General features: G+C 41.0%; 1 protein-coding gene across 16 annotated transcripts in view; it reads right to left on the bottom strand.

Moving 5' to 3' along the window:
• Window positions 1-26825, bottom strand: part of KIAA1217 (KIAA1217 ortholog) — a 475355-nt gene that overhangs the window by 89604 nt on the left and 358926 nt on the right. For 14 of the 16 annotated variants that reach the window (XM_019668323.1, XM_019668333.1, XM_019668318.1 and 11 more), the window contains 2 exons: window positions 20197-20395; window positions 16232-16325 (listed from right to left, as the gene is read on the bottom strand). In XM_019668323.1, the coding sequence (XP_019523868.1) occupies window positions 16232-16325; window positions 20197-20395 (293 nt within the window). Of the gene's footprint in view, window positions 1-6931; window positions 7312-16231; window positions 16326-20196; window positions 20396-26825 lie in introns of those variants that run through there. The other 2 variants (XM_019668326.1, XM_019668334.1) reach the window with 1 other exon arrangement.

Raw genomic sequence — 26825 nt, 5'->3', positions numbered from 1 at the left:
TATGATCTTCAGTGACGTTTTACTCTGTCCCCTCCACAAACATGCAACTTGGTCTTAAAGCCCTAGTTTCTACATTTCATTCAATAGCAAGATATTGTCACCATTTTGGCCATATCCTCATACCAAATGTACTACTTAATGTACTCATTTAATGTTTTTCTTTAAGTCAATTTTAAATAGATTTTTTTTACTTAGTTGTGACAAAGCAATAATATTAATTAACTCTGAATTTCTTTGCTTTACTTAGCTTCCCAATACTCATTAAAATAACATTATATAATTATTAAAATTTACAAACCTGTTTCTTTATGTGCCACCTAAAATCACTGGCTTCAAGTGAAAAAAAGCTTTGAAAGTAGCTCGAGTAATGGTACATTAAAGTTTCAAATAGAATTACTGTAGGAGCCATTTGCTTTAGTAAAGAGGTTGACTTTTGAAAATAAGACTGTAACACTATGAAACCCACTTAAGCCAACATTGTTTTATTCAAAGTATCTCATAATTTGAGCCAGCTGCTGCTTTTCAGTTGACTTGATAGCCTATTCTCCTTCAATAAAATATTGGATAATCTAAATCTGGTTAGTTCAAAATCCATTTATTTTTTATCAATGCCCAGGCATTTATAATTAATGAGCTCTGGCCACACAATGGCATTGTGCTACTACTATCGGACAGTAAGTGAAACCTGGCTATACTCAACTACAACAATGGATGGCTAAAAGAAGCCAAATATATAGTGTTTGCCTAAATTACTCAAGAAAACAAACCTCGTGATTTCCAGTCAAGATGGTGGAGTAGGTAAACACTGTGCCTACCTCCTCTCAGGACCACATCAAAATTACATCTACACTACGGAACAACCATCATTGAGAATCACCTAAAGTCTAGCTGAACAGAAGCCCTAAAACTCTGAACATGCAGAAGAAATAACCCCAAGACTGATAAAGGGAGAGACACAGAATGGACTGTTCCCATACCCGTATGTGACCATTACAAATTGGGAGGGATATCTTGTCTGCAGAGGTTCCCTCCCCGACCCCGGAGGAGCGAGGGGTCCCTGCCCCACACCAGGGTCCTCAGTCCAGGGCTGGAGAAGCAGCTTTCTCCCAGACGGAGGAGCTGGTGAAAGACACTGTTCCTTTCTGGATCCCTCCCCCTGAGGCATGCAGACACAGGCGACCGCCATATCTGAGTCTCCACCAACCTGGCTAACACCATTCATTTGCCCTGTCTCAGGTGATTCGGGTGAGACCCTGTCCCACCCAATTTTTGGGCCCACCTAACTTGAGTCCAGTGGCTTTTCCATACAAGCAGCCTGCCTTGGCACATGCTGCAGGATTTCCTAAAAATCTCTCAAAGGTTCACAAAACCCAAACAAGCAGCATCTTGCTTTGGCATGTCCTGCAACTCTGGCTGAGCAGCCCTAAGCCCAGCACTAGTGACAACCAGCCTTGGTTCGTGGCTTGGCCTCTTCAGGCACCTCCAAACCCAGAGCAGATGGTGGCCATGTGTGGGTTGCTTTGTGGCTCATGCCAGGTGGCCCCCAACAGGGCACAGGCTGCAGTTGAACTTGGCCTGCAGTGGGTCAACTTACAGGAAACCCCCAGGGCTCGCACACCTGGTGGCCATCTTCAGACTGAGCCAGAGCATCACTCAGCTGCCTCCAAGGACAACACACCCAAATTGCAGGCTGGGCAGGAACCAGAGCACTGCTAAAGTGAATCCTGCTCCGTAGGATCAGCCCCTGAACTACAGCTCCTCCACTGTAGTCATGGCCAGTCCTCACCCCAATCAGCCTGAGGGTCAGTTTCTCCCAATTGATGTGCAAACAGCAACCAAGGCTCAACTACAACAGAAGGGCACACACAACCCACACAAGGGACACACCTGGAGCACCAGTCTCAAGATACCTGGAAGACTGTGCCACTAGGCCCCACAAGACACCTACTACATAAGACCACTCTATTAAGACTGGGAGACATAGCAGTCCTGCATAATACATAGAAACAAACACAGTAATGCAGCCAAAATAGGGTGGGGGAAGAAAAACACAACATGTCCCAAATGGAAGAACAGAACAAAGAAACTAAATGGAAGAACAGAAAAAGAACTAAACAAAGTGGAGACAAGTAACAAGTAATCTACCAGATGCAGTGTTCAAAACACTGGTTATAAGAATGCTCAGTGATCTCAGGGAGAACTTCAACAAAGAGATAGGAAACATAATAATGGAGATAGAAAACATGAAAAAGAACCAGTCAGAAATAAAGAATACAATAATGGAAATGAAGAATACATTACAGGAAATCAACAGTAGATGAGGCAGAGGACAGAACCAGCAATGTAGAAGATAAGGTAGCAGAAAACACCCAATCAGAACAGCAAAAAGAATCCCCCCCCCAAAAAAAATGAGGAGAGATTAAGGGGCCTCTGGGACAACATCAAGCATACTAACATTCACATTATAGGGGTACCAGGAAAAAAAAAGAGAGAGAGCAAGGAATCGAAAACCTATTCGAAGAAATAATTACTGAAAACTTCCCTAACCTGGCGAAAGAAATAGACATACCAGCCCAGAAAGAACAGAGAGTCCCAATCATGATGAAACCAAAGAGGCCCACACCAAGATACGTCATAATTAAAATGTTAACAGTTAAAAACAAGGAAAGAATGAAAGAATCTTAAAAGCAACAAGAGAAAAGCAGTTAGTTACACATAAGGGAACTTCCATAAGACTGTCAGCTGATTTTTCAACGGAAACTTCGCAGGCCAGATGAGATTGGCATGAAATAATTAAAGTGATGAAAAAGAAGAACTTACAACTAAGATCACTCTACCCAGCAAAGTTATCATTTAGAATCAAAGGTCAGATAAAGAGCTTTCCAGACAAGAAAAAGCTAAAGGAGTTCATTACCACCAAACTGGTATTACAAGAAATGTCAGAAGGATTTCTTTAAGAAGAAGAAGACAGAGGAGGAGGAGGACGAGGAGGAAGAGAAGAGGAAGAAGAAGAAAAAGATCTAAAATATGAATAATAAAATGGCAATAAATACATATCTATCAACAATTACTTTTCATGAAAATGGAAAAAAAAATGCTGGGGCAGCAATACTTATACCAGACAAAGAGACTTTAAAACAAGAGACAAAGAAGGACCCAGTAATCCCACTTCTGAGTATTTATCTGAAGAAACCCAAAACGCTAGTTTGAGGGGACATGTGCCTCCATATGCTCATTGCAGCATTGTTTACATAGCCAAGATATGGCGGCAACCTGGGTGTCCCTGAATTGATGAATGGATAAAGAGGAGGTGGTACATATATACAATGGAATATTACTCAGCCGTAAAAAAAAAATGAAATCTTGCCACCTGCAACAACATGGATGGACACAGAAGGTACTGTGCTGAGTGAAGTAAGACAGAGAAAGACAAATGTATGCTTTCACATATAAGTGGAATCTAAAGAACAAAATAAATGAACAGAAACAAATTTATTGATATAGAGAACATTTTGATAGTTGCCAAATGGGAGCGGGTATGAAGGTGGGTGAGAAATAGGAAGGGATTAAAAAGTACAAAGTGGTTGTTACACAGTAGCCATGGGGATGGAGGGTACAGCATAAGGAATATAGTCCATAACATTCTAATAACTATGCAGTGTGTAGATGGGTGCTAGATTTATTGTGGTGATAGATGGGAGGGGGGCTGGGGGACAGGGTGAAAAAGATGAAGGGATTAAGAAGTACAAATTGTAGTTACAAAATAGTCACAGGGATCTAAAGTAAAGCATAGGGAATATAATCAATGATATGGTAATAACTATGTATAGTGCCAGGCGGGTACTAGACTAGTCAGGGGGATCACTTCTTAAATTATATAAATATCTAATCACTACGTTGCACACCTGAAATTAATATAAAATAATATTGAATATCAACTGTAATTGAAAAATTTAAAAAGGAGGGAAGAGGTGAAGGGAAATAAGAGGTTCAAATTTCCAGGTATAAAACAAATAACTCATGGGAATGTAACGTACAGCATGGGGAATATAGTCAATAATATTGTGATAGCGTGGTATGGTGTCAGGTGGTTGCTGGACTTATCATGGTGATCACTTCTTTAGGTATATAAATATGGAATAACTATGTTGTACAACAGAAACTAATATAATATTGCATGTCAGCTATATTTTAATAAAAATCTTTTAAAAAATTGTTAAAAACTCATGAATAAATCTAAGAAAAGATGTGAAAAAAAAAAAGAAAATAAATCTCGTGAGCCCCAGACGGTGAGTACAGAAGCAGGGGACACTGGAGGTGGATAAAAGGCTGGTGTGAGGGGCCGGTGGGCCTGGGCTCCAGCCCTATTTTTAAAATTTCTTTATTTTGTGGTCTTAATCACAACTGACGAGTGAAAGGGTTATAAGAGATGGTGCGTAAGACCTTCTTTCCATATGTAAAACCCTATCATTCCAAATAAGCCAGGTCAGCTTCTTCAGAGTGCCACCGACACAGGTCAGATATATTTCCTCAGTCACAAGTCTACAGGAGCCAGCTCTAGTTCCTCAGGAGACAGTGTCACTGCCCGAAATCACATGCAAGCAGAGGGATCACTGACCCCATGGGAACAAAGCAGGGAGGAGGGCAATGGCTTCTCAGCAGGTGATATGTATCTTAGAAACATTGTTTTCCTCTTCAAAAATGAATGTGTACATTCCCCCCCAGATTTACATAAAAGTAATACCTGCTTACCTGAGAAAGTTTAGAAAAGGCATGAAGAAAAGAACGGTCACCTGGAGCTTTCTACAGGGTAGGATCTTGGGCCCCAGGGAGCTGTGCTGATGTAACAAGAAACAAGCTCTGAGAGTCCGGGCTGCCCTCATGGGGACCCAGAGAGGACACAAAAGCAAAACCCCAGGAAGAAAACAACAGGTAGAGGCAGGGGACTCATCCTGAAAATATCAGGACATATGCTCCCAGTCAGAGGCCATTTCTACTAACATCTATATTTACAAGAGCTATGCAAAGGGATGTGGCTGGGGTAGCGAGGATAGAGGGTGTGGCATAAATCTCTGCTGACAGCTCCAGCCAGACCCAGAGCTCTGGGGAGCTCATCCCAGGACCCGCTGAAGGAGAAGGGAGGCCCTGCTCCGGGCGACTTTCAATCGTGTTGGTTGTTTCGCCAGCCCCAGATTGTATGCAGACATGGGGTGGGAAGCAAGCTGCCTCCATTCTGAAGCAGCTGCGTGCCCTGTGGATGCTGCTGGCAGTCATTACTTCACGTCACAAGTCACCAGGAGGTTTCTGCGGCTGAGTGGATGTCTCAGTCTTCAGGAGGGGGTGAGGAGGGCAACCGTCCAACCGCTTCTCCTGGCTCTAGAACCCTCCACCGTCAACTTTTTTTTTTTTTTTAACATTCTTCCTGTTCCCAGGAAGGGAAGCCGGCAGGCACATGCAGGCAGTCCCCATTCAAAGACACTTTCTCCCTTCCACATCAAGCTCACATATAAGCTCTCTGTCCTGTCCTATGAAATCGGTCTTTATTAGGGACACAGCACACGAAGCAAAGAAGAAAGCAATTGAGGAGGAAAAAGGTCATTTATCCGCAGTGCTTTTTTGCTAGCCCCGCCCTATCTGATGGTCATGATTTTCGTTTCATTCCAAGTAAGTTATAACCAGGTACCTGAATAACAACCAATCTGATACTAGGTTTTGCCTGCTACAGAGCTGGGGGAGAAAAAAACACCCCAAATTTTTCAAAATAATTTATCTTGAAGACAAATAATTACTTATTTATAATTACTACTTTCCAGATAAATTATCTGGACCTGACTCCAGGCTTGGAGCACTTAGCTCCTGGTAAATCTGTGCAGTGTAGGGTTTTCAAACAAGGACCGTAGAGACAGTCTGGGTTTGAATCCCAGCTTTACTACTTACTAGTATGTGATCTTGTTACTTAATCTCTTTCGGTCTAGTTTTCCAAAAACGTAAAATGGTTATGATAGTACCTATGCCATAGGGTTATTATGATGACCAGATGGAATGATATGTAGTCTTTAGAGAACAACTTTGCATGCATATTTGCTCATCTATAAATCAGGATAAAGCTATCCATAGAGTTATGGATAAGCAGATCCATGCACACATGTACCTTTAAAAGGAAACAGATTGATTTAATAGAACATTGGTCTTAAGAAACTCTTTCAAAAGAAATAAATGACTGAACTAGGGCAAGAATAAGACAGAATAGTTATCTCAAATAAATATAATTTCTGCCAAAGACTTTTTTCAGGGAGTCATTAAACTGGATGGAATTATATCTGCTTATGTGAAACTATAGAAGTTTTTAATGTTATTTATTCATAAAGCTTAAATGGATATTTCTTTTTAAAAAATGTCAAAATCAAGATCAAAGAGCTATTTCTATTTTAAAATTTAAAGCGTTTTTCACAAGGAAAAACCAACAAATCATTTTCCCTAGAATGTTGAAGGGCACACAACTAATCTCCCCACCCCCATTTGTACCACACCTTCAAACTGTCTACTTTGTCTCAGAAACTAAATGCAAGTCAACATCTTTGTGAAAACACTGAAAATTGTTACAAAACACACACATCAATGAAATCTGTATTAGCAAACAATATTGACACTTTAAATCCTTTTCTAATTTATAAGGCTAAACAGAAACTAGAGCATAAGATTTATAGATTGGAGGCATCCCGATGTAATTTAAATGGATTTTTAAAAACAGGCTAATGCCAACAACAAAGAAGTGTCCTTCTAAGCAGTGTGTATGAAATTAAAATAAAAACCTAGAATTTTAATTCCTCATTGAATCAAGCTTGAATACAGACGACCTGATTCAATTCAATGTAAATGTGCCACAGCATAACAAAAAATCCTGAAAATTATATTTTGTTACAAGGCTTACCTTACATCTTCCGTAAATCTTTCTCTTCTAGAAGAAACTTTCTAGACTTGCAGAGACCTTGAAACCATCCATCTCTCGAATGCTTCCAGCTCTGCCTGTCTTTATGGTGACTGAATTGCAAGGCTTCGGTTTTGTGTGTGTGTGTGTGTGTGTGTGTTTTTTTTTACAGAAGGAAGCTTTTAGTCAAAATATGTGGTTTAAAGGAGCAGTATCCACCCTTGTTAAAACTATTTCACGGACATTCAGAGGTTTTGTTTCTACTCTATGAAAGTTAAATCTGAGTAGGAAGGCATTTTTCCTGTCCCGGAAATCGGCATAACTAAAACCAATGCTGAGCACACGAGAAATGTTTCTTCCATGTGTTCCGTCTGGCAGAAACTGCAAGCCATATCAAGGAAACACGTGATGTTTATAAATACAATATGGCTCATGTTGTCATAACCTCTCAATGACAAAAAAGAAAAAAAAAGTGCAAGGAAAAGCAAGCAGCCACACAGCAGGAAAGATGAGATTTGTATCACTTGGAAGCTGCATATCAGATGTGCATATATTACCCATTTTTGCTTCTTAAAAATAACGTAGACCTGGAAGCAGCAAGCGAGGAAGAAAATATCTGCCTTGTTCTGGGTTGCCACTGGTATCAAAACGTGTTTGCCTAGCTAATCATTTCAATAAGAGTAACTCCTTACCAATTCCGACAGAAACATCTTTTGCCTGTCAGAAAGACACGGCATAAAAGGGACATACACAGTGACATACATCGCGCATAAGTGAGTTCCACAGTGTTAACTCAAGCAAATAGCAGAATGAAGGCAAGGATTTCACATGGTCTGGAACTAATGTGAAAAGTATATATGTCTGTATCATTACTGATTATTGACTTTCTGATCTTCTACAAGACTGTAAGATCTGTGAGAGCAGTTGCCATACTTGGTCACTATTACAGTTTACCCTTGAACGATGCGAAGGTTAGGGGCTCTGACCACCCCACCCCCACCCCCACCCCCAAGTGGTCTCAAAAATCCACATTTAACTTTTGACTACCCCCCAAAACTTAACTACTAATAACCTGCTGTTAGTTAGCCTGGAGGCCTTCCTAGTTAACATAAATAGTCGATTAACACATTTTTTGTATGCTATATGTATTATATATTATATTCTTACATCAAAGTGAGCTAGAGAAAAGAAAATGTCATTAAGAAAGTCATAAAGAAGAAAAAATGCATTTACGGCACTGTGCTCATTTACTGAACAAAAAAATCCCGATATAAGTGGACCCACACAGTTCAAACCCATGTTGTTCAAGGGTCAGCTGTGTATCTTCAGAATCTTGCATAAGAGTCTGAACTGGAGAAGTGATTCGATGCATAAAAGCTGGGTGAGTGAATCATGAAACTTCTCAATAAAGGAGTCAGGTTAACTGCTCTAAAATCATCACTCCTACTTCGTAAGTTTGGAGGTATTTGAAATACGGATTATTAATTCAATCTAAAAGCAAGGTTTGTCCTACTGAGGTATAAACACAGTAAAATCTGTCTTATTTAATTTGCTATCTGGAAATTACTTTCGACCATAGGGGAATTTAACTCCTGAAAATAAAATGCAGATACATGTGCATTTCTGACAACCACTTATTTTAATCTGACAAATCTGTTATTCTTATCTTAAGCTTTAGGGCTAGTCACTGCTATAAAATTATATTGATAGGGAATTTTGTTGGGACAGATAGGCATTCTTATTCCTTATTTTGGTCAGAAACTACTTCTGGGATAAACTAGGGCATGTGCTGTAAACCTCAGACGTTTCCATTTACAAACCATTGTACTGATCTTAGCAGAGGAGGCATTAACTGAACATTTGTTGACAGGGAGAATGCTGACGTGAGCTCCTTTTTCATCCAGACATTTAGTGAGAATTGTCTCTGAGCAGGACATTGTCCAAGGGAAACAGAGGGACTTTGCCCCTAAGCAGTTTAGGGCTTAAAAGAGAACTTGCAATGTGTACAATGTATCAATAACTACAATGCAGGCAGGAAAAGGTGAGTGGACTAAGAGAGGAGGGTAGGAAGGTGAAGTTGTGGGGAGCAGTGAGAGGAGAAACAGCAGTGAGTGAGGCTTGGAGAAGAGAGGAGGAAGAGGAGGCTAGATGAAGACAGTGGCTTTTGAGTTAGGGCTTCAAAAGTTGATGGCACACGCACGCTGATGATACAGCAGCGAGGAAGAACAGTAGTGACGACCGGAAGTAGAAGTCCAGTTCTGGAATTGGCCTGTCTGGCTCTGAATCCAGCTCCACTTCTGACAGGCTGTGTGGCTTTGAGCAAGTTCCCTAACCTCCCTGGTCCTCAGCTACCACATCTGAAACGAGGATAATAAGAACTCCTCTGACACTGGGTCGTTTTAAAAATCAAATGAGCAAAACGCTCATGCTTCAAAGTGCTCAGCATGGTGCCTGGCACAGAATAAGTGCATCATGAATGTTAGTTAGTAATGCCACTGTCATTATGTGAGGGGAGGGAACACTGTGGTGGCTGAGTCAAGGACGGCCTTGAATGAATGAAAGAAAATGAGCTAGAAGTGTTTTTCAGAAACTTCCATTTCTATGGGAGAGTCTCTTCTCTTCCATTTCTATAGGACTGTTTCACCACACCCCGCTCGCAGGACCCCCAGTTCCCTAACCCTTCTCAACCAAAACAATGCCCTGTGGAAAAAAGCTGTGTGGCAATGGCCACTTCAGATATACAGAGGGTGCCAAAAAAATGTACACACATTTTAAGAAAGGAAAAAACTGTATTAAAATTGTAATACTCAATACATACCTATAACAAAAGATGAATACAAGTCATGAGTATACATTGTTTTGGCTCTCCCCTGCCTCTCCCCCACCAGTACATAGTAAATGGGCACATATTTCTTTTTTCTTTTTCCCTTCCTCCCTCCCTCCCTTCCTTTACTGAGATACCTTTTTAACCTAGTCAGGAAAGAATAGAGTGGATGAAGTCAAATATAAAAGATGCCATGAAATAGACACATAATAGAATTAAGTGAAATAAACATTTGAAAATGATATTTTATGTGTTCTAAAATCTTAGTAGGAGCATCATTTCAAAACTTAAATGGAAATATCAAGAAGGGGAGGCTATAGGCTCCAAAGGGTCAGAAAGAACTGGATTCAAATATGATGTCCCAACAGTTACGGGCCTCGGTTGTGTCATTTGTAAAATGGAATCAGCATACCTACTGTGCAGAGTTGTTGACTAATTTAAATAATATGCAAAGAATTTAACACAATGCGTACTATGTAGGCACAAAAAGGTCTATTATCCTATACCCAGAAAAACAATGGTATAGAATGAATATCCCAACTCCACCAAGAAATTAATGAGTTCACATAAATTATTACAGTTTTATCCTCCCCAAAAGACAAAGTGAAATGTGTGACAAAAAGAAGACGAAAGTAGAAAATTTAAAAAAGAGGCCAGGAACAAAGCCAACACACAAAATACATGTCGTCAAACGCCTGCACGCTTGCTGTGGGTGGGCCACAAATTTAATTCTAAGCCTTAGAGTAGCAACACAAAGAGGGAAAAGGATCACTTAGAAGATTGAGAGAGTCCATACGATAAAAATAAACCAGGAAAAGCACAGCTATTTCTGGTCATAAGAACAGAGGGATATTTTTATAGTGGGTTCTCATTAATGACAGAAAATGAGTAATACAGCATTTGTAACACTATCATTAACAGTACTTAAAGCATTGTGTTTAACAAGTGTTTACTTTCATTGTGGGTAAGACACCATCACTGGCTTTCGGATGGATACAAAGACGAACATGGGAATGTTTGTGACTTTGGAGAACTTATAGTCATGTGGATGAGATGAACATGTGTCTAAATGATTATAACAGCAACAGAATGTGCAAAATGCCCCCTAAAAGGGAAAGATTAATTCTGACAGAGCATTAGGGAAACCTCCATGGAGTAGGCGGTCTTTTATTTGGCCTCTAAAAGCAAGTGTTTCCTTTTTCACATGTTGTTATGGAAATTTTCAGCAATTAAAAAAAAAGTAAAGAAAATAATAAAATGAACTGCCATCATCCAGCTTTGACATTTTTCAACGTTTGACCAATTTTGTTTCATCTATTTTTACCTTTTTGGTTTGCTTTGTTGGAGTATTTTAAGGCAAATCTCACTAATCATGCCAGTTAGCCTGTAAATACTTTAGTATGTCTCATTTTTATAAACACAACCACCAAGCCATCATTATAACCAACAGAATTACCGGTTATCCCTTAATATCATCTGATTCCTAACACATGTTCAAATTTCCCAAATAGTTTCAAAGATGTCTTTTATAGTTGGTTTGTTTTAACCAGAATTCAAACATGGTGCCCACATGGCATTTTGTTGCTAGGGCATAGAAGAGACAGAGAAACATAATAGTGTCCTCTCCTACCCTTTTTTCATGCGACCAATTTGTCAATAGAATTGGTCAATTGTCCTGTAATGTGTTAGATGGGTGACATTTTGAAAAGCAGATATGGGGGCAGGAGAGTGCATTTCAGATACTTGGAGTAAGAACTGTGAGGCGGCTCAGCTTGGGTGTTGGTGTGGAGATGATTCTGACCATTGGTATGGGCTGTTCTTTGCATAATGGGAAATTGGGCTTAGGGAGATGATTTGGGAAGCAGTTGTCAGACTGGAATAAGGAGAGTTGGGGAGACTGGTTAAAAGCTGCTGCGTAACTAACCAAGAGAAAATAATGAACTCTGCGCCTGCAGCATTAGAGCAGGGTTACTAGGAGCTTGGGACGTGGAACCCAGTAGCCACAGTTCAAATCTCAGTTCTGTCATGCTCTAGCTACGTGGCCTGGGCAAATTTCTTAACATACCTAAGCAACTGTTTCCCGAGCTATAAATATGAAGGCTTATTCCAATACCTGCCTCGAAGTCCTGTCTTGAGGATTAAATGAAATTACTCAGAAAAGTGGTTAGTAAATGCTCAAAAAAGTTAGCTATTATAATAGTGGTGCAGGCCATGGCAGAAGGGTCATCTGTGCCAGGACTTACACAGTAGAATGGCTCAAGTGACTGGTGGGATGTCCTGGGAAACAGGAGTTAGGCAACTGAAGAATCACTGATAATTCAACTTTTTAAATATCTTCTCCCCACTCCTCAACATACACACACACACACACACACACACACACACACACACACACGCATGCACGCACGCACGCACGCATGTACAGACATACACTCACCATCACAGTCACTCACTCCATCACTCACAAAGATAGAAAAACATGGAGGAAAAGTGCTTGGAAGGGAAAAAAAAGAAAAGGACATTTTTTTCTTTAACAGGATACACTGGAAACATTGGAGGAGTATCCATGAGGAGATAACCACTTGGAAGCTGGACACTTGGGTCTTGAACTCTTGGGAAATGGCAGAGCTAAGGATACAGTTTCTAGGATCATCCGTATTGATATAATGGTTCAATCAGCAGTAGGATAAAAATCACAAGTGAAAAGGTGCAGATAAAAAAAAAACACTGCAAATTATAAAACACATGTACACACTGGGGAAACCTGCCTGGACACACTGAAGATCATTTAGGGGGCAAGAGGCAGAAGCGTTAGTGAATAAAAGAGGCTGAGGTGTGTCTGAATGTCGGCAAGGAATTTAGAAACGTCAGAGAATGGAAATGGAAGTTTCGAATCAGACCGCTCCTCGGTGTCACATGCAGAGCTCAAATAGGAGAAGTCTGGGAGGGCAGTGACTGGTTTGGGTATTAGGAAGTCATTTAAGATGCAGGGACACTTCCGGGGAGTGTGTTCTAAATCAAAATCTGGAAGCTGTCTACATACAAGTGAAAATTAAAGACATACAAGAGGGAGAGAGATGAATAACGGGAGCAAAGCACACGAGAAGGTAGAGAAGCCTAAAATCTGAAAAAGCCACTGGGTTTGGTGAACAGGAAGTCACCGGTGATACCCTTTGAGAGCCATGGAATGGAATGGCTCATCTTTGAGTTGTACATTTGTGAATTACAAGCCTGTGAGTACACTGTTACACAGCGGGAGCGCAGTCTCTTGCGAGCTGACTTATCAAAACTATTTAATGTAACGAAACAAAAGTCAGGCGACGGAAAAAAAAATCGGGAGACGGGTATACTGAGTTCCAGCAGAGAGCCGCAAGTCTCGTTAGACAGACTAGCCTCAAGAATGCTCAGCTAGATGCTAAATGAAAAAAACAAGACACATGCCTGCCCCGCCAAGCATATATTCCATGCGTGCCCACAACCTCAGAGTTAATATTTTTTAGTCTAACATATTCCCTGAGTGACACCGCTACTGTCATAACTGCTCAGGAGAACTGACTGTTTTAGCTTAGAATCTTACATTTTCTTTTCTTTCACAGGCAAGGTATTAAATTCATTGTTTAAGGAAAGTTACAGAGGACCCTGCGAAGTTTTGGCCTTGCTGTTGTTGCGTCTCTGCTTAGACCAACCGATGCTTTTCATGATATGCATGTGTATGGGTAATGTGTGGGCTGTCCCAGGTTGCCTCTGGAGGCTGCTGAGGGAAGGTGAATGACATCAGGCACAGGGCTGCATAACTGACGCATGTGAACAGTTATCATCAAATTCCTTCATGGCCACACGCACATTGCAAACATACGGGAGGATGGAAGCTCCCCGAAACGCCCCGTGCAGCTCGGTTTAGTCTACCACAATTCATGCTTGCCCCGTTCTTTATTTCTGTTCTTCACCGTGAGCAGTGGGGTTATGCAGCTGTGCTCCAGACAGGGCTCAACAAAGCCTTCTTGCCTTTAATGGCAAGGCAGCTACATTCATCCAGGAAGGAGAGAGAATTCCAACCTCCAGAGCCAAAAGGTGAGGCTGAAGGAATTCCATGTCTTTTAACTGCTGGAATCTGTGATGGGGCCAAGTTATAAACTGCAGGCATGATCGCACCTACTTGGTTTTCAAACTGTGTTCTATTTCATATTCCTAAGTCATCTTCATGGAAACCTAAAAGCTTTTCTGTGGGTTGGATGGTGAACATTTGTTGTCTCCTCATCTGGAGACAACAGTTGATTTTCTCACACAAAAAATTTCAGTTGTAAAGTAGGGTGTGGGCAACACAGACAACGACGGTTGGGGTCTTGCCTAAAAGTAAAAACAGAACAACTTTACTGAAACCCATAGCAAAAGTTCTGAATTCTAATAGGCTTTGTCCATATGGTTAATATTTTATTTTCTCCATGTGCACTGCTGGTCTCTTCTGTAGGTACCACAACTGCTTAAGAGTTAAAACAGGTGTCCTCCCCAGCTGTAAACAAGATTTTCAGAGGTGATTCTGGGACCCCTGTGTGGGCTCCATGTAAGAGAAACAGGACGCTGAGCACCATGAAACTCTAGTTCAAAGGCTAGTCATAGCAAACATAAAGATTTCCAAGGGAGCAAAGAGTCTTAAGAGCGCCAGTGAGAAAGAGAATAATGAAGTAGAAAAGCAAAGGGTTCTATAACATTCAGTCCAGGCTGCATGATTAGCATGACTCGATCTGTCTTCACATGGTGCTGGTTTACATTTGGAGTGCAACTGGCTAAAAATAAACTTCAAAATCCTAGATTGTCTGAAGTAGCAACACAGCCTTCACTTCAAATCACACATCATTTCTGACATAAAAAAGCAGGAGTTGAGTACGTAAGAAGCCTTTTCCTCCAGAAGTGTAGGCTCTGATCCCACAATGTCATCACTCATAGTCCAGGACAGAATTATACAGAAATCCTTCCAGCATTTTCTATTGGGACTCCGGGCCTCTTAGTCGTAAACTCAGCTACCCTGTGAGGTAGATGATGTCCACATCCGAGACCCTGGACCCTGTGACAATGTGGTTAAGGGAGACTAAGGTCGCTAATCAGCTGACCTTAAAATAGGGAGACTATTCTGGGGTATCGGTTGGGCCCAGTGTATTTACAAGTGTCCTTAACAGTGGAAGAGGGAGGGTTAGAGATGTGATGATGGAATCAGGGCCAAAGAAGTGCTATTTTGCTGCACTGGAAGATGCAGGGAAAGGGCTGCAAGCTGAGGAATGCAGGTGGCCTCTAGAGGCTGGAAAAGAGAGAAAACATTTTTTCTAGAGCTTCCAGAAAGGAAAGCGAATGTCAACATCCTGCCAATGACCCCCTGATTTTAGTCCACCTATATTGGACTTCTGACCTCTAGAACTGTAAACAGGAAATCTGTGTCATTTTAAACCACTGAGTGTGTTATAATTTGTTACAGCAGCAACGGAAAACGAATACACACTGTCAGGAAGCGGAGGCAACTTCACCTCAGGAACTCTACTCCAACTCCAAGACAGAGCGTGCCTGGGTTTCTTTGGCAATAAAACCTATTCATTTACTTTTTTCTAGTTAAACTCCAGCATCCAGTCAAGTGCTAATCCTCAGAAAGGATAATATAAAATAGCACAGCACCTTCTAAATTTGTGTGTGTGTGCGGGGATGGTTTAGGGAGGTACAGCTGGCAAAGCTAATCTTTCTTTTTTTCTCCCATTTTTCCTGCAGAGGAATGTAGCACTATTGTTAGAAATGCAATCCTTTTCTAGGGGACTCGCATTAATATGATTTTTAAAATCTTCCTTTTCAGTTTAATCTGCTCTTTTTTCTTCAGAACATCCCTGTGTGCCTTGAATGTTTGGATAATCTTCTGAAATGATCTAAATCTAGAGAATTTTAGCTTCCAAATCATACAGATTTTTCTCCTGTGCCCTCAATACAATTCAGGTAAGATTTGATAATATTTAATACAGTACAACAACAAACAGTCCTAAACTAGAAGGTGAATAATTTAATATAGAGCATTAGGGCTTGGAATAGCTGATATAAGAGCATTAATAGATTTTACATAATTATATATACATATTTTTATTGTTATATGTATGCTAGTTTTGTTTTAATTGGAGAAAAAAATAGCAAGAGATCCTATGATTAAGTTAATAGTACTATGGACCAAGGACTCTTATGTAAAGGTTTTTCAGGATCCCCTTAAAGTAAGGACTAAAGTAAACTTCAAGCTTAGAGATGAATGAGGATGTGTGAGGTCCTATTTCAAACCCTTTGCCCCAAATAACCAGGAAATGTTATTTCTCTACCAAGAAACAAACAATGAGTCATTAGACGAGATGAGCGGTGGGAACCCCGAAACCTGGTGGTGAGATGCGATTACATGAGGAGCAGCAGGAGAGATGGTTTGACCCACCAAATAAGATTAAAAATAGAACAGGAACACTTACCCTCATGTCTCCGTTCACAGTTTTCGGCGTGTGATTGAATGCATGTGCAGGATCCTTGTTGTACACTTTGAGGAGTGATCTGTCCTGAATGTTCCTAGAATCAAAAACATCAATGACTATGGCAGACGAAAGGAGCCTGACTTGGGACATTTTGTTTGTCTGCCCAGAAGAATCAGGGAAAAGACAGCAGTAGACAATCCAGTTGCTGTCCACTATTAACCAGACAAAAAGTTCTTTTACCATAGAATCAGCAAAAAGTAAACAGGGAAAAGAAGAAAAACGACTTCAGCTTTTCTTTTCCGTTTTTTCATTGTTGTTTTTTTGTTGTTGTTGTTTCTCAGGAAAGTATTATTCTTTCTGTGTAGTTCTCCACCCATAGATATCGGGTGGCATGAACTTTCTTTCAAGATTCTGAACAAGGAAAGATAACACTTTAAGAAACAATAAAGCTCTAATATCCACAATATGTTCAAAGAGATTTGGTTAATATTTAAATATTTAATTGTTTACTTTACCCGAACACCTGGTTTTCTGCTTATCTCATAAAGCACACAAATGAAGAATGCTTTTTTTCCCCTTCAAATAGTTTCAGCAAGGGAGAAAACATTTATTTGCAGTCCAGGAAAAAAAAAATGTACCACACAAAGATCGAAACGAGTATCTTTACAGTGCCTTTTTTTCTTCTATAGTGAGTTTAAAAAAAAAACAAACACTTTTATCCATAAAAGTTGAATTACTGGATGTGTAGAAGGAGTAGCAGCAGATAAATTCTTCCCCTTATCTGTCTCTCCTTCTGAACCCATCATTTGGAGATGGGGAGTCAGTCGTACCAGAGCAAAGAACACAAGTCCCACATCTTGCTCGATGCCTACCTTACAATTATTTAAGAGCGTATGAATGTCTGCGAAGTCCTTCTCCCTCCATATTCAGCTTTCATCAACAGAAGGGCCACCCAAGGCACTTTCAGCCCCATCTACACTGTGATTCCTTCCAATGCCGGTGTGGTGTGGTGAGCTCAGGGAAATGTGCAGGAAGACGCATTCCTTTCCTCCAGGTGCAGCCACACGTTTTGTGGGCTGATCGCAATCACCGGGATTATTGGGTTATGTTTTTGTTTTTAAACGAAGTGGAGGATTCTTGGACGAGCCTTGCTTCCCTCCTTTAAATACTCATCAGTAATTGCTTTGAAGCAATGACTAGTCCAAGCTTGCACAATTGTTCCAGATTTCAAGCAGCTCATAAGAAGTCGGCTTAGGGGGGAGAGTGCAGTCCTTGTTATTAGAAGGGGCTAGGTTACCATAAAGCGGGGAGTTCATAGAAGGTAAGAATGTGGGGATTCACTGAAGGAACTCACCCTGTGGCTTGGGGGAAAAGTCACAGTAACGATGTGAAGAAACTGAAAACCATACTTCAGCCATGAAAAAAATTTAGTGTGTGATTCTAAAGGTATTTAAAATACATGAGGTTGGTTCATGATTAATTTAGAAACATGTTCGTCCAAGATGAACCAACAGTAAAGGCTCAGATTGCATTTACTATGGCAACATTTACCACAGCATTTCAACCTGAACTCTCTGTAGTGTGTCTCTAAGGAAAATATGGGGAACCCAACGCAATGAAGAAATAGCCAAACATTTAACAAATATACTCTCTTCAAAAATACTGAAAGGTGTGAAATGAAATTTGTCTCTGGATTTAGATGAAAGCCACTGCCTCCAGTTAAAATCCACATACTTTTTTTGGGGGGAGGGAAGATTCTATATAATGGTGACGGTGGAAATTTATTCAACCATTCAAATAAAATATAACTGAGGCATTTTATGCACAAAAGCAAAGAAACTGAATAATTCTTTGGAAAGGACATCCATGTGATTATCTAAAATAAACTAAACATTACACTCACCACCAAATAAAAATATTCTCCATTTAAATTTTTTAGACCCAGTGTTTATATGTAAATCAAAACACTGAAAAGTAAAATTCTAGATGAATTTATAAATCAATGACTTCCCACTTAAACATTTTAAATGAGATTTTTTAAAAATCAGGCTATCAGTAGTACTGTGAGTTGGGATCCATGAGATCATCAGTTTTGCAACTATTAAATGAAAAATTATCAATGTAAAAAGTGATCATTTCGCTCAAGCACAGCTTTCATCTATATCACCCAAATTGCATTAAAGAGGATCATCATAGTGGGATATTTGGGGGCCTTTTCGTCTTTATCCTCCCTCCCATTTCTCTCTTTGTGACTACCTAAGGACATTCCCAAAGAATGCATAAAGGAAGTAGTAGTAATCCTTCGAGGCTTGGGCTAGGCTCTAGAATATTGTGACTCATTACAGTATACAAATTCTTGCACGGGCTGCAAGACAGTGGAGTCTGATTGTTCATAATAACCTCATCAGCCTTGAGCTCCATAATCGAAAGTGGCTTTGTCTAGTTTCATGCTTATTTATTGTTACTGTATCCCTCAATTCCTCTAACTGTGAAATGCAGAAATTCAAGAAGACTTGTTAAATGCCATGTCCATATAAAAACACCACATGGGATTATGTTACTGCAAACATACTCTTTAAATATAATGCGATTATTTCACGTTGAATTTAATGCTTTGTAACTTCATTTTTTTTTTTTTTGGTAACAGCCTGATTAATAATTTATTTCAAAAAACAAACGTGAATTTTCTGATACCCATGAATATTTAAACATGTTTTTAAAAAGTAGGAAGGTTGTGTAACAGATGTAGCACCTACCTTAGGGCACGTGTCAAACTTGGAAAGCCCTAAATTACTCACACACCTTGGCACATGCCAAAATATGTCATTTGTGATCATTGTTAGATGTTTATCAGTTTACGTTATGCACTTCTGGCATATTTTTTAAAAGTGGTTTCCACTAATTCCATAATGAAGAAACGAGCCATCCTGCTATCTCCACAGGGCAAGGACCCTGAAATCCAACTTGTGGCCCAGATGAGTTAAAGAGGGAACATTCTGAGGGAATAAAAAATCCTTGACCAAGAATGTGGACAGTCAGGTTTGGGGCTTGGCTTGGTTAATGAACTGGCTGTGTGATCTAGAATACGTCTGTTAACTCTTACGCATCTGAGTATCTGGTTCCATAAAATGAAAAGGCTGGATTAGTCATCAAATAATTTTTTTAAGTTATAAAATGTTTAGAGGCTACACTAGCAACTGCTTCTTGGTGTTGATTTAAGTCCTGTTTCTCAGGCTGTTTGGTTGGAACAGGTCAGGTGGGGTCTCTTCTGCTCTATACACAATACCTCAACAGTCGATAAAGATGCTTTTATTTCCACGCCATCTGCAATAGCAGGAGGCGATTTAGCCTTACTTTACAGAATATCCTATCTGAGGGCCCTGGAGAAAGCACCCCTGGAAAGTGAGATCCTTTGGTAAAGGCCAACTATTATAGAAACAAATGGAAAGGGAGAATACTTCTCAGCTCCTTTTCTTGTGGACAATAGCAGCCCACTGCTCGCTTTCTACCTTTCTCGTGTAAAGAATGACTCAGTGGGATCATTACCTAAAATGTCCACTGCCTCTGTCTGTGAGGGAAAGAGTGCCTGAGGAGGAGTTGGGCAAGTTCCAGTTGTAAGTAGTGCCCTCAACTCTTATGATATCGATCCTGTCTCTCCACCTGGGCCTTAGTTTCCACAACTCTTAGATAAACAGTGGACTAAATCATTCCTATGTTGTTTTCGTATGTAACATGCAAAGATCTATGAGTGAGAAGTGCATCTTCATCTTTGTAAACCACACCTTATAAGCGAATTATAGAAAACCAGACAGTGAATTCACCCCTGGATGAGATAAGCCTGTGGGTCAGGATAAGAGCAATGCTTTCTTCACTGGGACACGGAGAGGTTAGGACTCACTCAGTACAAAGGGTAGCGATGCCAAATGCACCAGGGTGGACATAGACACACGGCGTTCACTACTCACCTCACGTCATTTAATTCGTAATACACATTTCTGCTTTCATCTTTGATGTAAATGGCGACACTGGGCGACTCCAGCATTTTCATGGTGAGCTGCTGTGGGAAGGCACTTACGAAGAGGGCACGGATTGTGTCCGCACTTGTGATTTCATTCGGCATCCTGAGCTGCTTGGTTTCATCTCCGTACTGGAGATAGAGAACTCCTGCACACAAAATGAACACAGTGATCAGGCGCAGACCAAGACTCTCAGGACATGCAGCACAAGCAAAGCCACATCTGTCCTACCACGTGCACGGACGTTCAGGACAAGCTTGGAAAGCATGTAACGACAGATGTATGTTTGGAATTTCCAAGGAATGCACTCCCTGGTTATTTTACAAGTACCCGCTTTTATCCTTTGGAGGCCAGGCAGGTGTTAAAGAGGCTAATTTTCAACTTTAAAAAAACAACAACAACAAAAGGACAAGAAACTAACCTGTGGTAGCCTAAAGCAAAAGCCAATACTTAATTCCCTTGAAAGGTATATTTAGGAATTTGACCTCAAGGGTGATTTTTTTCCCCCATGTCTTTCATTAACTAAAAACACATTCATTATAACCATGTATAAGATATGTAATTTAAGTCTGTATAGTCCACTCAGAAACATTTTAAGTGGCAATGCTGCCACATTGTTGTGGTCTAATACATACTTATTGAATATTTAGACCATATGAAACTACCTACAAGAAAAGAGCCTGGCACCCCAATGTCTCAGAAAGAAAGTGTTACAAGTCAGTTCCACAAATAAAAACAAAAGTACAGGATCATAGAATTTCAGAGTTCCAGCAGGTATGTGGCTCCCAGGAAGCCATGCCGCCCAGTATTCATGCTCCTGTAGATTGTCGTTTCTTCCCAGATTGAGTCTGGGCTTTGTCATGTGACTTGCTTTGGCCAATGGGATATTCGCAGGTATGATGCAAAATGGAAGCTTGATAAGTGCTTGCACACTAGAGCTTGTCCTATTGATGAATGTGGTCTTGAATTCTCCTTCACAGAACCAAGCTTCTGCGGAGTCCAACCAAACAACATAGGGAGGCCACATGGAGAATAAGGGAAGCCCTGACTGATGCCCCCCACTAAACACCCATTCTACAACCAGGACTACTGGCCAGTCATGAGTGTAAGCCATCTTGGTAGGGCTACCCCCAGCCCCAGGTGAACTGCCCCAGCTGATCTCACATGGAACAGAAATGAGATGCCCCCTCCAAGCCCATCCTAAACTGCAGGATCATAAGCAAATAAATAATTGTGGGGGGTGACCAGTTAACTCAGTTGGTTAGAGCATGGTGCTGATAACACCAAGGTTGCCGGTTTGATCCCCACTTGGGCCACTGTGAGCTGGGCCCTCCTTAAAAGAGTCAACTATGCCATTGTAGTATGAAAGCAATATGCAACCAATGACCATGGCTGTTCCTCATTAAATTAAAAAAAAACTGTGGTTGTTTTAAGTCACAATGTTTAGAGTCACTTGTTATTCAGAAATAAGTAACTAAAACAGGGTATCAGAGGTCCTGACGTTTAATTTGAATCCCGTTTCTTGTGAGTCTACTGAGGAGGGGTTACTGCCAATAGAGGAATCTTTGGCAGGAGAGACTTAAAAGGGAATAGAATATGACTTCTGGTTAAATATGGCAGTTCGTGTAGTGAATTTATCTCTAACTTCTCCTGAAATTCCATTAAAATGACAAGGAATAAAAAAAGCATAAATGAAAGAATTAAGGGACTGAGAGAGGAAACCATAGCAGACAAGAGAAAGCTGACACCTAGGTCTTCCAGGAGACAACCCCACATAAAACATGCAGGACCAGGGAAGTGCAGGAAATGAGGCACCAGACCCTTTGAAGGCAGGAATGCAGAGTGAGTGAAAAGCATGAGGCCTGATTGAACTTTCTTTTTTCTTTTCTTTTTTTTTTTAATGGTACAGCAACCTGCCCACATCTCCCTTTCTATTCCACTCAGCCAAGCGACTCCCCGTATCCACAGAAGACGGAAGAGGTTGAACCAGCATACTGGATTCTGCGCACCCGGCCCAGGGGAGGATAGGTGAGGTGCCCTCTGACAGAATGCTGGCAAGGGGCTGACAGCTCAGTCAGGCAACTAGATGAACCCCTCTAGGAAAGCTGACTGGCCTACGATAAGAGGCCTACTGATTTTTAAGGGTAACTGGGTGTTCAGGTCCTGTCTGATCACCCCGTTGTTAAGCTGCCTGACCCATCTATGAAAGGTTCCCGTTAGTACACCTGTGCCTCGCTTATATATTAGCAGACTACCCAGGATTAATGGACATTTCATAAAAGCCTCTAACGCAGTGGTTCTCAACCTGTGGGTCGCGACCCCTTTGGGGGTCGAACGGCCCTTTCACAGGGGTCGCCTAAGACCATCGGAAAACAAAAAGATATTTACATTACGATTCATAACAGTAGCAAAATTACAGTGATAGAGTAGCAACGAAAATAATTTTATGGTTGGGGGTCACCACAACATGAGGAACTGTATTAAGGGGTCGCGGCATTAGGAAGGTTGAGAACCGCTGCTCTAACGTGAAAGAAAAGACCAAAATAAACCGACAACAGAAACTCAGAAGATATGAGACAGCCCAAGGAAACGGAAATATTTGGAGAGTAAGAGTGAGCTCTGGGAACCATGAAAGCAGAAATTAAACATTCAGTGAATGGTTGGCTGAGTGGCTCAGTTGCTTAAGAGCTTTCTCAGGAGTGTGAACGCTGAGCAACAGGGTTGCCGGTTCGATTCCCGGCCCAAGCTGAGCTGCCACTGAGCTGCCAACAAGTGGCAGGATGGCTCAGCTAAAAACAAAAAGAAAAAAATTCAGTGAAGAATAAAACGTTGATGAAATCTTAGGAGGTGGAGTAAAAAGACTAAGGGATGGGAAGCAGGTGAAAACCAGTAAGGAAAACAGAATTATTTCAGAGTATACAGATACCGAACAATGAAGATTTGGGTAAAAAGAGATTAGGAAAAAAGGAGACGTTTTACAGAAAGTATTATAAAAAAAAAAGATTTCCACCCCCCGCCCAAAGCTGAAGGATATGATTGGAGATTGAAAATGTTCATGAAATGCTGAACACACTGAAGCTTTTCACTGAAACATTCCAGATGACAGGGGAAACAGAGGTTCCTATGAGCTCCAAGAGGGTGGGGAGGAAAGTCACAAAGGAAGGGTCAGGCCTAGTCAGAGAGGCATTGGCTTTCTCAACAGCAACCCAGAAGCCAAAGACCAAAGGGAGAAACAGTTTCAAAAATCTGGGAGAAAATACGTGCGATCTAGGTTCATATCCATCCAAACCATCAACTGGGTGTTTATTAAAGTCAGCGTCTCCACAAGGCCTTCCTTTATTTATTATTTCCTTCCATTATTTCAGCTCCTATTGTCCCTCATATTTTGTACTCCCATTCTTGCTTCACTTCTGTTCCTCAGCATTTTTTCACTATCTACCATAATTTATATTTTAATGATTGTTATTGTTTATTGTCAGTCTCTCCCTCTAAAATGTATGCTTCATAAAGTCAAGGATTTTTTAAAACTTTTATTGTTGTTGTTCCCCTTAGCACCTGTGATATGACCTGTTACATAGTAGGTTCTCAATAAATGTTTGTTGAATAAATGCATGAATGAATGAATGATTTATTCATCATCCAAAAAGAATATTCATTTGGGGTTTAGCTGAACTACAAGAGCTTTTGCTACATGGTGTAAACAGCCTAGTAATCTTGTTCCTGTTTTGTATACACATTAGAACTACATTCTAAAGTGGCTGTTTCCTTGATTGGAGAAATCCTTTTCCACTGAGCATAAGCAACTCAATTTCCCCTCTCTGTCCACTAGAGTTTTGATCCTCAGCTTCTTTGTGGAGCTAGTTTTCCCAGAATATCCATGCTTTTACACATTGTTCAGTGTACAGAAAAAAACTCTCAAGCCGGTCTGATCACACAGCTCATGCAGTGTTTTTGCCCCAAACAGGAGATGTGGAGACTGCTTCATGTGATTGCTAATGCCATATCGAAAGGCCAAAACCACTCTTGAGGTCTGGGTCCCAGCCATGCCTGGGCGAGGCCCCTGCCGATGGGCCACTTATGGGCTCACTACAGTCAAATATCATATCCTCACTCCCCCCAAAAGCCTGGTTTTCATTCCCACATCTGCATTCTGTACGTGTGTGTGCTTGAAATAGAATTTGTAGGCTCTGAGTGAAAAAAAAAAAAAATCAGGCCTAAACTAAGGTTACCTCAGGGTCTGGCTGGTGCAGCTGCCAGCTGGGTACACAAGTCCAGTTACAGATCATGAAAATCCGGAAAAGTTGGGAAAAATGCCTTTACAAACAGCGCATAGTCTTTTTACACTTGATTCTGTTTGCTTTCTCAATTCAGGAAAGGTATTTTGAAATGCTTAAACTCAGAAGGAATTCTCTTAATATACAATGGCGTTTTATTGGCACAGTGATGGAACATTCTGGCATACTTCCCTAGCTCCGAGTTCGTGCTGGCTGCTCCAGATTCACAGAGGAAGTCTGAAAGGCTTTGGATCATAAACTCCCTTTTTATTAAGAAGGGAAGAGGACAGGGAAATGCATTTGTAGGATGTCTGCTATGTGTCAGAAACAGCGTGCCTGTACAGCAGGTCCTCGAATAATGGCATTTCCTTATAATAACATCAATTGAGATGCCCTGGGAACTTAACTCTTGTTTCTATCAATTAGCCTGGGTAAAACTGGTTTCATTATATGTCGTTTCGCTTCAAGTTGCAGAACCTATGAACGACGTTAAGTGAGGATATACTGTATTGCATTGAATCAGCACAGCATCTCTTGCCAGGGCGGTGTTATGGCCCCATTTCATAGATAGGGAAAAGGAAGCTCAGAAGGACCCCGGAACCTGCCTACCGTTACAGCTACTAGATGGCTTAACTAAGTTGTAGATCCCATTCCAACCATCCGCAGAACCCACTGTAAACAAGAATATAAACTTTAAAATGCAGCTAGAGCTGCCAGGCCAGAGGAACTGCTTCGCATGTCTCATACCTTCAACCTTGGAATGTTAAAAACAAGGCGAAATAACCTTTGGACTGGACCTAGGGCAACATTGTGTCCCAAAGAACTGTTTGCAAAGATAACGAGAAAGCAGTTATTATGACTACTGGACTGATGACTCCTGGACTGAAAATCAAATACATTGTTTAGGATTAACATCACTGTGTTGTTATCTGCACCAGTGGAAATGCCTCCCTTCTATTGATGTAATTGTTTCCCTTCCTTTTCTCATAAATACCCATTGCTTTTGTCTCCGAATCGGAACACTATTTGGGCTTCTGCCTGAATTAATGATTCCTGAATAGCTATTCTTTTTGATCTCAAATACACGCTTGTTTGCCTTTTCACTTGAGAAGCCTTTTATTTTTAGGTTAGCACCATAATCTCTCCCTTGAAGCATACGGCTGTGAATTTCTGTATTTAGCCACATCCATCTCCTCCAACCTTACTCTCGGGACGATCTTAGCTGTCTTCACACTTTAGCTTGACCATCTGCTTGAAGATTTTGAGGCATGATGGGGCAACTCAGAAAAAAGATCCTGTCTTCAACTCAACTGACATAAATGCTGACACATGGTTAGAAACCATACACATGCTGGGAAGAGTGGGGAACGCACAGAGCTCTGAAAGCAAACGTGTTAAAATGAACCTCACAACACTTGGCCCCTTCTGAGACCCTGAACACTCAAAGGTTCTTCCACCTCAATGGCCCTATAGAGACAATGTACATTTTTCACCAAGAATTATTGGTCACAATTTTGCAAAAAAACAAAGTGCACTTGGCAAGTCACACTTCGTCACACAGCCTCATAATTTTTGAATCTCAGAAGCAGTTCCAACATGTGGGACATTTTCTAAAACATTCTTTATCTTAATACGGCATGCAAGGATTTTCACAGTGTGACCTTGCTGTGGACTGAATACTTTTTGTTTGTCCAAAATGTTAAAACCTGAAACCCCAGTGTGATGGTATTTGGACATGGGGCCCTGGGAGGTAATTAGGTCATCACAGTGGAGCCCCTGTGCTGGAATTACTGCACTTATAAGAAGACACACAGAGGTCTCTTCTGTGTCTTCTCTCTCTGCCATGTAGGATACAACCATAAGGTGGTCATCTGCAAACCAGGAAGTGGGCTCTCCCCAGACACCAGATCTCCCATTGCGTTGATGTTGAACTTCCCAGCCTCTGGAACTGTGAGAAATATGTTTAAAACACCCAGTCTATGGTTATTCTTATAGCAGCCCGAATGGACTCAAACAGACCTCAACCTCCTGTACCAGCCTTATTATCCCACATCGTGTCTCATTCCTAGAGCACTATAGTTGCACTCGCTCTCTTGCTGCTCTGTGAACTTACTATGCACATCCATGCTCCATGCGTGCCACTGGCTTGGGTGACTTTCCCACCACTTCTTTGCTTGGCACCCACATTACCTCCTCTGACAGATCTTCCCCAACCACTACCTCCCTCGCTTTTCTATTAAGAGTTGAGGAATTAGGGCCGAGTGGCGCGATGGTTAAGAACTCACTTGGGATGCCAGAGGGCCC

The sequence above is a fragment of the Hipposideros armiger genome, unplaced genomic scaffold (genome assembly GCF_001890085.2).
Source record: "Hipposideros armiger isolate ML-2016 unplaced genomic scaffold, ASM189008v1 scaffold_524, whole genome shotgun sequence".
Taxonomy (NCBI): Eukaryota; Metazoa; Chordata; class Mammalia; order Chiroptera; family Hipposideridae; genus Hipposideros; species Hipposideros armiger.
The sequence above is the reverse complement of the archived record's forward strand: the minus strand, read 5'-3'. Positions and strand labels throughout refer to the sequence as shown.